The following is a 14,476-nucleotide window of genomic DNA, read 5'->3' as shown; positions in this document are numbered from 1 at the left end:
TTTGGCCATGCATGCACACGCACCCAGTATGTTTCAAGCTTCTGGGCCCGGGACTCAAACTGGGGTTGACCATGTAAGAATCTAGCACCTTGGGATCAGTAGGTGGCGTGGTGGTTAAAGGTGCTGGACTTCCATATGACCAACCATACATAGTTCAAGTCCTGGACCTTGTCTTCTCACTTCCCTCTTTCTCTCTGATCAAACTGGAAAATAAAGAATCGAGCACCTTAGGCACCATAGCATCTGCTGACCCTGAGGACATGGTTTATCTTGAAAAATGTTTTACACACACGGCACCGACAAGAGTGTGTGCTCGTCTGTGAGCGGGCGTCCCACTGACGTCGCCAGGGCCAGTTGAAGGATGTTGTCGTGCAGGTCTGCCGCATCTTCGTCCCCGCCGCTGGGAAGGCGTGTGGAGCCACCAGCGAAGTGGGTTCTGGTGTGTCAGGCTCTGTCCTTGGGTGCATGCACTCTCAGCATTGTCCCTTTCTGCTGTGGTGACACGTTCTTTTTTTTTTTTTTTTTTTATAATTATTTTATTGGGGACCAGCAGTTAGCGTAATGGTAATGGCTCTGTCGCTGGACTCCCATGTAGTTGACCGCAGTTCAAGTCCCGGACTCGGTGGCTTAAACTCACTCCAGGCACATGTGCATGCGTGCCCAAGATCCCAATAAGAGAATGGAGGAGAAGGGATTGCGGCGTGGCCATTCCCCCCAGGGGGTGATTTCTTGCTTTCTGTCTCTCTGTCTCTCTCTTTTTGGCGAGTGCATGCGCCCTGTAACAAAAACCTCTCAAAAAAAAAAAAAAAGAGAGAGAGAGAGAGAATTATTTTATTTAACTTTATTTATTTTAACTTGACCATAGAGGGACAGGGCAAGAGAGAGAGAGAGAGAGAGAGAGAGAGGGAGGGAGGGAAAGTGAGAAAGTAAGCCACCAGGTCCAGGATTCAAACCATGGTTGGCCATGTGGGAGTCCAGCACCCTTAACCACCACACCACTTGCCGGCCCCATAACACGTTCTTCATCAGGTTCTCCATCTCCGAGCACGCTGCATGCCACGTCTGCTTTGTCTGATGTTCATAGGATTCCTAAGGCTTTCTTATGATTGTCTATGAGGCATATCCTGTTATGTCTTTACAATTACGTTTCTTGCATAATTGTATATATGGCATTAATTAATATATGTATCTATGTGCATAATTTCCGTATGCATAATTTGTACAATTTAAGCATATTCTTGGATCTTACTTTTTTGTTCTTTTAGAGTTGCTGTAGGGTGCGTGTACTCACTGGCAAGAAAGAGACAGACAGAAAAAGAAAGTGAGAAATCACCCCTAGAGGGCGGGCGCACCACAGTCCCTTCTCTGCCATTTTCCTCTGGGGATTTTGCGCGCGCGCGCGCGCGCGTGCACACACGCACACACACACACACTCCCAGCATGTTTTTTCTGGTGTCATGACCCAGGAATTAAGCCAGGTAGGATCCAGGGCCTTAACCACCATACCAGCTGCTAGCCCAGATTGTATTTTCAAAGAACAGTCATATGGGGCGGCTGCAGGCCCTCCCGCTCGGGTCCTTCGCACATCCCCACCCCTGCTCCTCTCTGGACTTCAGGTTGGTCTTGTGGGACTTTAAGACAAACTAGCACCCCCCACGCCCCACCTGCAAACCGGATCGAGTCGGCCAGCAGTTCTGGACACCAGGCAGCCTATGTCTGCAGGCCCTTCCGCCCTGGACCTGACACTCATCCTCTGGCCCTTCCCCACTTGCCTTTGGACTCTGAATTTTAGTGTTTTGAATGGTGCGCAGTGCATGTTACACGCCAAGTCATTTTGTTTTGTTTTGTTTTTACTTGCTCTTGAGGTGTTGCTTATTAGGTCAGTTGGAGGCTCACCACTCCTTAGAAACAGGGAGGACTTTGGGTCACACAGGGCCAGTGACAACAGTACATGGTACTGTTGAGCAACAGGTAGGCCAACCATAAGAGAAAGCATCAGTTTTCTAATCCTGGACACCTTTTAACACTCAGAGATACCTTAAATACGTTAGGAAGCAACATATAGATCACCTGATGACAAGAATCAATGACAGAGGCTCAAGAAGTATGAGCAACCAACAAAAGGCCTCTCCTTCAAGGGAAATCATCAAGCCTAAATCACCCACAGTCAATACAATGGATGTCGTGGACATGTCTGATAAGGAATTCAGAATATTTGTAGTGACCAAACTAACTGAGATGGAAGAGAAAAGAGGCAAGGAGCTCCAGGAGATGAGGAAGTCCTTTATATACTAATACATAACATATATTTGAGAATTTAATATAATTTTGGAACACCCATTGATATAAATTTCCATACACAGAGAGCTAAACACCATTTCATATTTGACAATGTTTCCAGTATAATTTCAACATGTCAGAAACTCTAATCTGTCTTTCTTAGACATCCAAGGGCCCTGTTAAGAATTTTCAAAAATTAGTTTGAGGTAAAAAAACTTAAACTGGAATTAGAACTGAAATTTTACTTGGGAAGTCTGACAAATATGCTAAAATTAAATCTCAAACCATGGCCATTTTAAATTTTGTTGTCCATAGTTAATTGCTTTATTCTGATGCTCTTTCTGAAACATTTTGTAATGGGCTACAATCAAAAAATTGCCTCTTTCAAGGAAATTAATGAAAAAGGTCCTGATAAGTACTCTTGAATATAGGTTTTTGGTAACTTTGAGATCATATTTCTGAATTTCCAGAATTTAAATGGAAAGATTGGACCATGGTAACACTGAAAACTCAGCAGGCATGATATTAATTACATGAGACTGAACCAGTGAAATAGAATTTTGTGACTTTTGACTAAATCATTACTGATTTTCTTCTATGCTGTTTTTCATATTTAAGGATTTTTTTTTCTTTTGAGCTGCTTATAGCTACAGAAACTTGTTAAAACATTTTTTAAAAACAGAATTGAGGGGCCTGTAGGTGGCATGGTGATTGGAGTGCTGGACTCTCACATGGCTGACTGCGATTTGAGTCCCAGATCTGGTGGCTTGCTTTCTCTCATTCTCTTCCTCTCTCTCTCTCTCTCTCTGGTTAAATTAAAAATAAATAATAACAATAACAAGACAAGAAAAAGAAAATGTAATTGAAACATAATCTTCTCTCTTTCTCACTGCTCTAGAATTGGAAAGTATTTGTGAGTATTCTTATTTTGTGAGAATGGTTATTTGCATAAGTTCAATAATACTTGTTGCTTTGCATCAGAAATTGAAAAAACTGGTTGTTGCCAGGGCTTTGACTGAATGTCATAGCTGAAGATATTACCAGAAAGCTTAGGAACTAAGGTTGATCTCAAGAAAGCCAACAGAAGTGTTTGGAAATACTGCCTGGTACCATAAACAGTGCCTGGCAGGTAAGTAAAGAATGTTACTTCCTGACAGGCCCCAAAACATCCAAGTACAGGTACTTAAAGTCACAGTCAGATGGTGAACTTCTAACTTGGATCAGCAGCCTTGGGAGGCTTCTTGAAGAGTCTAATCTGAAGTTCCTTATAATAGGTTCCAGCAAAGCCAACTAAATCAATTAGTATTCTTACAGGACTTTGTACAAATAACAGACCTAATTGAGACTAAACTTATTTTTATTTATTTATTTTTTTGCAAATAAGTTAGTTTTACTATGCCTTTCTTTGGTAAAGGGGGAATGGAGAGAGAAAAAAAATGTTTCAGAAGAAAACTATAGTGCACTTGTCATTAGATTTTAACTCTGTCCATATTTGTTTTTTGAGTTTATAGTGTCTACTGTTAAACTATTTTGACCTAAAACAGCAAATATACTCCCACACCTGGATCCATAAAGATAATCTAAAATCACACATGTAAAGCTGTTTTCCTGAGCTGATTGTTAAGTTATAGTCAATCACACTAGCCACATTTCAGTCAATCACAGAAAGCCCACTTTTTGGGCTGTTTGTGCAGTCTACCATCCATCTGTAACCAATCCAATTGCTGCTCTACCTCATTCCTTCATTCCTGTTTTTGTATGTCATTTTCCCTTTTCTAGAACTTAAGTACTGAGTCGACCAAAAGGCTAGCCAGAGTTGTCCAGAAGTTTGAGGACAACAATTGCCCTATTTAAATTATTTTAAGATTTGCTCAATTAAAACTCTACTCTATTAAATTGTCTGGTTTATTTTTCTTTTAACAGTTCTGTTGTTAGAAGTGGGATCTGAAGTAGAGCTTTCAGTTACCCCCCATTAGGAGTGGGTGACCAAGAGAGGTACCCATGGGATCTTTTGGCATCTATTGCTCTCTTGTGGGTAAGTTCTCTCTCAGATTTGAGCTCCACAGACTTGTATTTAGAGCTCTCCGAGTTTTAAGTGAGTATATTTTGGTCCAAACAAGGTTTGAAGTTGCAACAAACTGGACTGAGTCCAGGATTGGATCAGATTAGGTAATTAGGTGGATTGGATCTAGTAGTCTGACTGGGTCAGACAGAAACTAGCAGTAAGTAGGTATTACTGTGGTGGAAACAGTGATAGTTTAGGTTATTTCATTTCTTCACATGAGATTTTCATGTTCAGCATCTTAGTTTATTTTCCTTTTTTTTTTTTGCATGCTTAGTTAAAGGTAGATCATTGGCTAAAATGGTCAAGCCAAAGCCAGAATAAATTATTTTCCCACTTAGGTTCTTCTTGGCTCAAAGAGACTCAAAATGTATGTAATAGTGGAATTCCTAATTCTTCAAATCAGAGTTCTTCCTGAAAGCTACAATATTTATAAAACTGGTGAGATCTTACTAGCATAATTTAAAATGACTATGGTCATTATAAAGAACATCCTATATAAACAAAATTCTTTGAAAAGCATAATTATAACTGAGGGCTCCCAATTTAAGTCTATCTTGTGATGCCCACTGATATGCAGAAGCGTCTAAAAAATTTAATTTAATTTTATCTCTTTTAAGATTCTATAAAAGAAAAATGATAAGTGACATAAAAAAAGTTCTACTAAAGGTGTTTGCTTTGTTACCAGCCTGCCCAGGGCAATAAGAATGCTAGATAAAAGACTTATTGAAACATTTTAAAATACACCTACAGGTCAGACTGGGTTGTGTCTTGCTCAGCAATATCTGAGCAATATTCATGCCAAATTAGAAACATTGGAAATGCTTTTTTTTTCTTTTATTAATGGGCTCTACCTTAAAATCAGTTATTAATTAAGAAATATGCTGAGTTTAAAAGGCCACATATCAATTAAACTGGGTCTTAAAAATGTAACTTTCTGATAATTTAGGGTCTAAAATTCTTGGGGAAAAATTTCATGTATTTGTAAATACATCCCTGTTAAGTCACTAAAGTTTCTGACAGTGGACAATGCACAAGTTTAAATGTATAACACGAGCCATCCATAAACGGTGCAATTGTTCAGGGCGCTGCTTAGTGACACCCAACTGTTGCTCAGATACCATTCCCTGCATGCTGCTTAGAAAAGGTATATGTGTACATGCCCCTTATCTCCCACTAATAGGATAAAAAAACATGGAGGTAAAAGGATTGGTATGTGACCACTCTGGTTGGAAGTGCTTTTTCCTCCTTTCTCAGGCTAAGGAGGACACCTGCCCTCTGGAAATTAATCTGCATAATGATTCTTAACCTGGATCATACTATATCTGTTATGTGCCTTGGAAATATAAACTTTCTACCTTGTTTAACCTATAAACTGTACCTATTGATGAGCTATTTAGTGTTAGAACAATTAATGGCAAAATTAACATCTAAAAAGTACTGCTAAAATATCTGTTATTAAGTGTACATACAGAAGTAAAAAAAATAGTTATTCATTGTTTTGACAAACTCAGAATGAGATTCGATTATATCAGGGAATCAGTCACAGCATTAAGGGGTTTCTCTTCTGGGCAAGCCAAGAAGAATAACCAGTTTCAATTCTATGCAAGAGGCATAAAGATAAGCAATGGTAGGCAAAGCTGGAGAAGTCAGTGTGGAGCTAGCTGATGAAGATAACTTTTGGATTGTTATTTTGAAACAGGTATTTGAAAGGACATGGTAGGGTTAAAATTTGAGCATTCTCATTTTTTTTTTCCTCAGGAAATAAAAAAGCATAAAGAACTTTCCAGAAGACTACAAGATTGTTTGTGGGTAGGCATGCAAACATGTTATGTGGTTTATTGTATATCTATGTAATAAAAGGCCTTAAGAAATTTCATTCAATTTATAAAAAGAGTGCTTATACAAATTAATTTAAATGCTTTTCAAGTTCACGTGACTTAAAATTGTTGACAAATAAGCTGGCTTCAAATATGGTAAAAAAAGATTGATAAGTAAGGATCTTTGCACTTTCTAACATATACTTTGTCCAAGAATTTATTGATCAGACAATATCATATTTGTCTTAATATGGTTAGTTTAATGAAACAGCTGGTATTTATGTTGTATATTACATGGTGGATATCTGATCAACAGGAAAAATGGATTAATGACTACCTTCTCTAATATTTTGTTTCTTACAGATAATCAGGACATAATGGTTAAAGAATGCTATTAAAGAACCAACCTAAATGTTCACAAACTGATGAATGGATTGGAAAAGTGTGGTATATATACTCTATGGAATACTACTCAGCCATAAAAAATAACAAGACCCTGGCATTTGATAGAAAGTGGTCAGATATGGAGGATCTATTGCTGAGTCAAGTAAGCCAGGCTATGAAAGAAAGATATTGTATGTATCCACTCAATATATACCGACTATCTGCACTCTATGGTAGAGAGCGAAATATTGGAGGACATAAAAGCAGTGAAAGTACTTAACGGGGATAAGACAGTGTAGAATGGGGGGTTGAAGAGAAGAGGATAGAGAAAGATAGCAAGAGAATAGAGACGCAGGACGTTAGTGGGACACAGATATGGCTTATTACCTGTTGATGACATGTATAGTATTCTCAACTGGATTGGTCTGAGAAGTATTTCATGATGGGCAAAGTCTTTTTACAAGCAAAATGAGAAATAGTGATTGGTTAAAAACATAATTGGAATAACAATAATAATGAACGGGAAAAACAATGAAAAGATATTGAATGATGAAGTGGGATTTTAATGTCTCAGTATTGACTGACATGCATGGCATTCCCTTTTGAAAAAGCAATGTAATACACTGTAAAGTTATATGCAATCCAGTGTAATACAAACAAGATTATTATGATAATAAATTATAAATAAATAAATAAAAAAGAACTAACAACAAAAACAACAACAAAACCAGTCATATGGGGGCCAGCAGTTCGCGTGGTGGTTAAGGCCCCGACTCCCATATGGCTGCGTACAGTTTGAGTCCCCGACAAGGCGACCTGAAACTGACACTGGGAAGGCGGGTGTGCCCAGAATCCCAGGAGGGGAGTAGAAGGGAAGGGATTACAACATGGCCACACCCCTAGGGGGTGATTTCTCACTTTCTTTCTTTGTCTCTGTCTCTCCAAGGGAGCACACATGCCCTATAGCAAAAATCCCTTTCTCAAGAAAAAAAAAAGTCATACAATGTCTGCCTTTTATTTGAATTATTTTTTTAATTCCCAGAGAGTGCATGTGTTTGCTAAAGACAGGAAGAGGGAAACAGGGCCCTGAGCTGTGGTTACTTACAACCCTCTCCTCCATTTCTCCACTGTCAGGTCTTCGAGCACAGCCACCTGGCATGTTTTTCAAGTCATCAGGACAGGATTCAAATGACCTGTGTTCAGCCATGTGGGATCCGGGGCCTTAACCACAAGGCTGTGAGGCGGACTCCCGCAGGGCTGGGCTTTTACTTCTCGCAGTTCGTAGCTGCTCTCGGAAAGGAAGCGAATCTCCCAAGGCCACCGCCACACGGAGCACTTCCATCCCTGCAGAGGTCTGCTACCACTTGCAATCCATCTCCCCCTCCACTCAGCTGCCCCTGCCCGGCCGCCTGCAGCCACCTGCACCGTGGGCACCTTCACCAGTGCTGTGGGAATGGGTGGGACGGCTGCCTTGGGAGGGCATGTCTGGCTGTCAGCCTGCACAGTGGGAGCTGCCCAGCTGTGCGTGAGTAGCCCCCTCACTGCTGCGTCTACACCCATGGACCGCACAGCCTATCCACTGTGAGTTTCAGGTGGTGGAGCAACAACCAGGCTGTGTCCAGGTGGGGTGCTGCCCGGCTGCTGTGCACGTTCACACACGTCTTTGTTGATGATTATCATTGTTTTAATTTGCTAGAGGGTGTGTGCGCACGTGGGAGAGGGAAAGTGGGAAAGCACCCTGGGATGGCCATGCGCAATCCCTTCTCCTCCATTCTCTTTCGGAGTTTGGGCATCCACACGTGTACCCAGCGTTTTTCAGGCTGCAAAGCCCAGGAATCAAACTGCACAGTCCGCCACGTGGGATCAGCTACCTTAACCTCCAGGCCAACAGCTAGCCTAGAGGCACACCTCTTCGCCTGGCTCCATATTTCCATCTCCCGTGGGTAAGTGTGGTGGCAGGAAAGCTGACAGACGCCGAGGCCTGCCCTCCCATGTGCCGGCAGCCCCGCCCACAGCAGGCAGCGTCTGGTCTGCCCTGCTCCCAGCACTCGGTTGACTCGGTCTTCCGGGCAGGCCCCACTGTGCACCCTAACCTTCCCTTCGGGTTGGCTCTGCGGGCCCTGCGCCCACGAATTCGCAGGTCTAGTACCGCCCAGCCAGCTGCTGCGGGCCCACAGCGCACACTGGGAAGCGGGCGAAGAACCGTCCGAGAACGGCCAGCAGGTGGCGTGCAGCGAAGGCGCAGGATCCCACGTGGTCGACTAGCAGTTGGAGTCACCACCCTGGGGCTTGAAGGAGGCTTGAAGAACACACCGGGCGCCTGTGCGTGTGCCCAGGTCCTTGAGAGAATGGAGAAGGGATTGCAGTGGGGCCATCCCCCCAGGAGGTGATTTCTCACTTCCCCTCTCAAGGGTAATTTCATGACTGACTTAATTTATTTCCCTTTTCCTTCTTTCCTTTGATTGCAAGAAGCTGCATGCACTCACCAGAGAGAGTTGGGGAGAAAGCACCCTCCCGAGGGACACGGTCACACTGCAGTCTTTTGCCCTGCCAGGATTTGGGGCACTCGTGCACACGCGCCTGGCATGGGTCTGAGCTGCTGGGGCCAGGGTGTGGACCCAGCTCCATAAGCACAGCCTGTAAGCAGACACTGGGCTGACCCATGGAAATAACCTGGAATGGCCCAGCATCTGTGGCACTGATGGTGGCACACTGAACTTCAGAGCCAGAATCAAGCCGGCCGTAGCCCCAGCCTGCCCAGCCTGGACACACCGGGAGGGTGCCTGAGCCAGGCCCCACCCAGGCAGACTGTGGGCCTGAGGAAGGCAGTGGCCCGGCTGCGTCCTGTACGGGGCTCCCTTCATCCCCTCGTGTGCATGTGTGGGCTACTGTGAATTTGAAAAATAAAAACTGAGGCTTGATCTTACATGTCTATGGTTTCAAATTTTACTTTTTTTTTTTTTTGAAAGTTTTTTGCTATAGGGTGTGTGCACTCACCAGAAAGAGAGACAGAAAGCGAGAAATCATCCCCCAGAGGGGATGGCCATGCCGCAATCCCTTCTCCTCCATTCTCCTCTTGGGAACTTGGGCATGCTCGCACACGCGCCCGGTGTGAGTTTAAGCCACCGGTTCTGGGACTCAAACCATGGTCGACTACATGGGAGTCCAGTGACATAGCCATTATGCCAACTGCTGTTCCCTTATTTGTTATTATTTTTAAAATTTTTATCAGAGAGAAAGAGAGAGTGAAAGGGCAAGTTCGAAAGCAAACCTCTAGGTCCAGGACTCAAACGAGGTCGGCCATGTGGGAGTCCAGTATACCAACCACCACACCACCTGCTGGCCCTCAAATATTACTTCTAATAATTCATTTTTATTGTATTTTACAAAACGATTGGCCCAGCCTGGGAGGTGGTGCTCTGGGCTGCAATGCTGAGGGCCACATAGCCCGGACCTGGCCCCCATGGCATTCTGAGCTGAAGGGCCGGAGCACCGCTGGGGGACGGCCATGGCCCCTCGGGACCTGCTGACGTCTCGCTCTCTTTCAAGTATTCTCACAAGTTTTCCTTATAAAAGAAAAGCTTTCTGTCATAGGGTGCATGTGCTTGCAGGAGAGAGAGAGGGAGAGGGAGAGGGAGCAATAACCCCCTTCCCCAGTCTGCTCTGGGGATTTTGCACATGCACCCAGTGTGAAAAAGCCTCCGGGCCCAGGCTGCGACCCTGGTCAGCCATGTGGGGTCCAGTGCCTTAACCACATCACCTGCTGGCCTCTATCATGATGTTTTGTTTTGTTTAAGAGAGGTTGTTGCTAGGGAACCAGCAGTTAGCGTAATGGCTATGTCGCTGGACTCCCACGTAGTCGACCATGGTTCACGTCCCGGACCCGGTGGCTTAAAACTCACGCCGGGCGCGTGTGCCTGTGTGCCCAAGATCCCGAGAGGAGAATGGAGGAGAAGGGATTGCGGCGTGACTATCCCCCCTGGGGGGTGATTTCTCGCTTTCTGTCTCTCTGTCTCTGTCTGGCGAGCGCACGTGCCCTATAGCAACAATCTCTCAAAAAAAAAAAAAAAAAAAAGAGAGGTTGTTGCTATAGGATGTGTGTGCTTACCAGAGACAGAGAGACACAAAGCAAGAAATCACCCCCTAGGGCGTAGCCACGCTGCAATCCCTTCTCCATTTCTCTCGGGATTTTGGGCACGCATGCACTCATGCCCAGAGTGAAGTTTTATCTTTTTTTCTTTTGGGTTTTATAACTTTATTTGAAAAGTTCTCATCCACACTGTAGGTTCTTTTGTTTTGTTTTGTTTTTTGAGAGGTTTTTGCTATAGGGCGCGTGTGCTCACCAGAAAGACAGAGAGAGACAAAGAGATGGAAAGAGAGAAGTCAACCCCAGGAGGGATGGCCACGCCACAACCCCTTCTCTATTCTCCTCTCGGGAACACACACACACTTGCCTGGTGTGAGTTTAAGCCACCAGGTGCGGGACTTGAACCGCAGTCGACTACATGGGAGTCCAGTGACATAGACATTACCCCAACTGCTGGTCCCGACACTAGGTTTTGGAAGTGGTAGCAGGTCCACAGGTCACCAGAGCGCAGAGCTTGAATCTTCACCCTGCTACGTTTTCCGGATGACCGCACATGGGATACAGCCCAGACAGCTGTGAGCCTGGCACCGATGAGCAGCTCTGGGGTCCCAGCTCCTTCCTGGCACTTTTCCAGCTCTCTGAGTGCCGGAGATTCTTGAAGCCAGCCATGGACGCACTGTGAATGGTAATGACGAATTCCCGGGTCACTGCCTCGCTGCGGGCAGAAAGGCGCTTCTCCTCGCCACCCTTCTGCATGTTGGAAAGCCAGGTGTGAGGCTTTAAGCCTCCAGGTCCAGAGTTCGAACCCTGGACGGCTGCGTGCGAGTCCAGTGACATAACCATTACTCCATCTGCTGGTCCTTCACGAATTTCTTAAAAGCTCCACAATACTGGTCTGCAACAAATGAAAACCCATGCTGGAGCTGGCCCAGGGCAGTTTGGGAAGCTCGCTCTGAGTGCAGCGGTCCCTCACCTGGCGCTCCTCCTGGCCAGGGCTCCAGGCGACACCCTACCCTGACCCAGTGTGTCACGGCATCCTTCCAGGGCCTGACCCTCCCAGGGTTTCGGCCGCCGCCAAGTCAGCACCCTAACTTCCGGCGTCCCAGCTCGAGTCCGCGGAAAGCGCGCTGTCCGCCGCCTTCCCCATCTCCGTGCCCTTCCGGGGTCCCCGCCCGGCTCATCTCACCGCTGTAGCGCATCGCACCGGCAGCCGGGGCGGCGGCGGCCAGGCCGTCCTTCCCACCTGCTTTCGCCCTGGTTGGTCCTGGAGTGCGCCTTGCGTGTCGTCTCACTCACAGGCGCGGCCGTCTCGCGAGGCGCCCACGGGTCCTGCTGCCCTGGGTTTCGGGCCAGGCCTTTCCCTGCGGGCACACCCACCTTGGGCTTGCCCCACCGCGGCGTCTGCGCACGTGGCCTTGGGTCCAGCCTCGCTCTCCGCGCGGGTCGCTCAAGACCCGCTCCCGCGCAGAGCCTAGGGGCAGAGGCGGGCGCAGGGGCAATCTCGGGAGTAAGGCCACGGCTCTGGCCCGCCCACCGAGGGGGCGGAGCCCACGGGCGGGACTCCGCTGCGGCCCCCGATTGGACCAATTGGGCTGCAGACCCCGCCTCGCGCAGGTGCGGAGTGGACGCGGTGCCTTGGTCGGTTCCCTAGGCAACCGGACCCAACAGTTCCAGCTATCCAGGGTCCCCGCCACCTGCGAACAGGCCACCCGCCATGCGCGCAGCCGAGGTGGACCCCCACGTGGCGCACAGATTCCTTCTCCAGCGGCGGCTCGGGAAGGGGGTGAGTTCCGGACGCCCCTGCCCTATGTCCTCTGACCCCTGCGCCAGCTCCTGTACAAACAAACCCTGGACCGCTGAGCCTGTTTCCTCGTGGAGTGGTGAGGCCTTGGCAGTGCCCACGTGCGGGCCCGGACTGCGGGAGCAGGTGGAGCGATCCTAGTACTTCACCAGCTCACCACCCCCCACGCCCACCCATGTGCTGGGGAGGCGGGGACCACCACCTCAGTCGCCAGAAAGGGGCAGAGACCCGCAGGATCAACCCGGCTGAGCTCCCAGGCTCAGCATAGGAATGTGGGTTGGACGTGCAGTGGAGGCCGGGCCAGGTGTGAGCGTGTGTGTATTTGATCGTGCATGTGTGAGCACTCTGTGATCGTGCTGGGCGTTGGAATGTATGTGGGGAGAGAGGAAGGTCCAGGGAGAGCAAAGATCTGGGTGGCTGTCGCAGAAGCCCCAGATCTGTGTGTGACGGAGTGGCTGGGGGGGGCAAAGGGTACAGTCAGACACTGGGAGCCCTTGGCACCGCCTTACAAGGCCAGCCCTCCACACTGTTGAGCACCCCCGGGGCGGCGGAGTTGCCTAGGGACAGTAAGGACGTCAGTGAGCACTCCGAGCTGGGCCAAAGCAGGCCAGAGACCCAGCAAGTGTCAGATGTCAGACCCCCCCAGGTCGGAGGTGGAGCCAGCAGGATTGCTGGCGGGGTGCACAGGTGGGAGGGCCCTGCAAAGTGTAGCCTCACTCTCCCAGGAGCCTCTCAGCCCCTCCTTGCCACTGCCTCCCCAAGCTTCCCTCCGCCCTTCTCTGGAGGGTGCCAGCGTCTAGCGCAGCTGCAGGGTGGGGGTCCGGGTCTCGTGCCTCTGTCCTCTCCCAGTACACACAGTGGGAAGGAGCAGTCTCCAGGCGGCAGGGGGTAATGTGGTGGCCAGGAGCCTGGGCTGGGCTGGGGGCTGGCCCTGTGCCCTCAAGCTGAGCTCCTCTCCAGGCCTACGGCATCGTGTGGAGGGCAGTGGATCGGAGGACTGGCGAGGTCGTGGCCATCAAGAAAATCTTCGATGCCTTTCGAGATAAGATCGATGCTCAGGTGAGTGAGTGGGGCGGGCAGCCTCCTGCCTGGGGCCTGGGAGCAGGTGGGCTGTGTCCTGGGAGAGATGTTTCCAGAGCCCCTCTTCGAGCTGGGCGCTGGGTCCTGCTCACTCTATCTGCCCCACGCCCATTTTGGTCTTTTCCAGAGAACATTCCGGGAAATTCTGCTCCTCCAGGTGAGTGGCCAGGCTCCCTGCCCCAGGGTGAGTCTCTCCAGAACAGGGGGCTGGGCCTCCCAGAGCACCCCTGCCTCCCAGCAGCAGCCAACTCTCCCCAGGAATTTGGGGGCCATCCCAACATCATCCGTCTCCTCGATGTGATCCGGGCAGAGAACGACAAAGACATTTACCTGGTGTTCGAGGCCATGGGTGAGAGCGCCTCAAAGGGGCCTGGCCCCAGGGCCCACAGGGGTCCTGATCCCCTCTGCATGTCCCCGTGCTGCAGGGTCCCCACCGTGGCTGGCCCCTCACCTCGCACCCTGTACCCAAGGGCAAGTGCAGTGTCCAGAGCCCGCAGTGACCACCCTGAGCCCGCCTGCCTGAGTCTCCCCCTGCCCACTCACTGCTATAAACGGCAACGTGGCAGGGCTAAGCCGGTCCACAGCCCTTCTCACTGCTGCCACCCCGCGAGCAAGCCAAGAAGCCCGCAGGGGGCCAGGCAGCATGTGCCGAGGGCTGCCGGGGGGCTTGGGCAGTGTGGCCGTGGGCAGGTTCCGGGTGGGAGACTTGCTGGCTCTGCCAGGGCTCCCCCTGGGCCCGCAGACCACCCTGCACATCCCTCCCGGCCTCCCTGGCTCCACACCCCCAGACCAATGTGCTTGCCTTCTCCCAGACACAGACCTGAACGCCGTCATCCGGAAGGGCACGGTGCTGAAGGACATTCACAAGCGCTACATCTTCTACCAGCTCCTGCAGGCCACCAAGTTCATCCATGCAGGGCACGTCATCCACCGGGACCAGAAGGTGCGACCCCCTCCCCCCA

At 48.8% G+C, this 14,476-nt stretch overlaps 1 protein-coding gene across 3 annotated transcripts in view; it reads left to right on the top strand.

Moving 5' to 3' along the window:
* Window positions 1–12,265: 12,265 nt before the first annotated feature.
* The window catches only part of MAPK15 (mitogen-activated protein kinase 15), a 6,467-nt gene continuing 4,256 nt past the window's right edge, over window positions 12,266–14,476 (top strand). For all 3 annotated transcript variants that reach the window (XM_006152065.3, XM_006152064.3, XM_006152067.3), the window contains exons 1-5: window positions 12,266–12,416; window positions 13,395–13,493; window positions 13,642–13,671; window positions 13,773–13,863; window positions 14,327–14,457. In XM_006152065.3, coding sequence (XP_006152127.1) covers window positions 12,348–12,416; window positions 13,395–13,493; window positions 13,642–13,671; window positions 13,773–13,863; window positions 14,327–14,457 — 420 coding nt within the window. In that variant the 5' untranslated portion in view covers window positions 12,266–12,347. The remainder of the gene's footprint in view (window positions 12,417–13,394; window positions 13,494–13,641; window positions 13,672–13,772; window positions 13,864–14,326; window positions 14,458–14,476) is intronic.

Source organism: Tupaia chinensis, unplaced genomic scaffold (assembly GCF_000334495.1).
Source record: "Tupaia chinensis unplaced genomic scaffold, TupChi_1.0 Scaffold000335_1, whole genome shotgun sequence".
In the NCBI taxonomy this organism is placed as follows: Eukaryota; Metazoa; Chordata; class Mammalia; order Scandentia; family Tupaiidae; genus Tupaia; species Tupaia belangeri.
The sequence above is the reverse complement of the archived record's forward strand: the minus strand, read 5'-3'. Positions and strand labels throughout refer to the sequence as shown.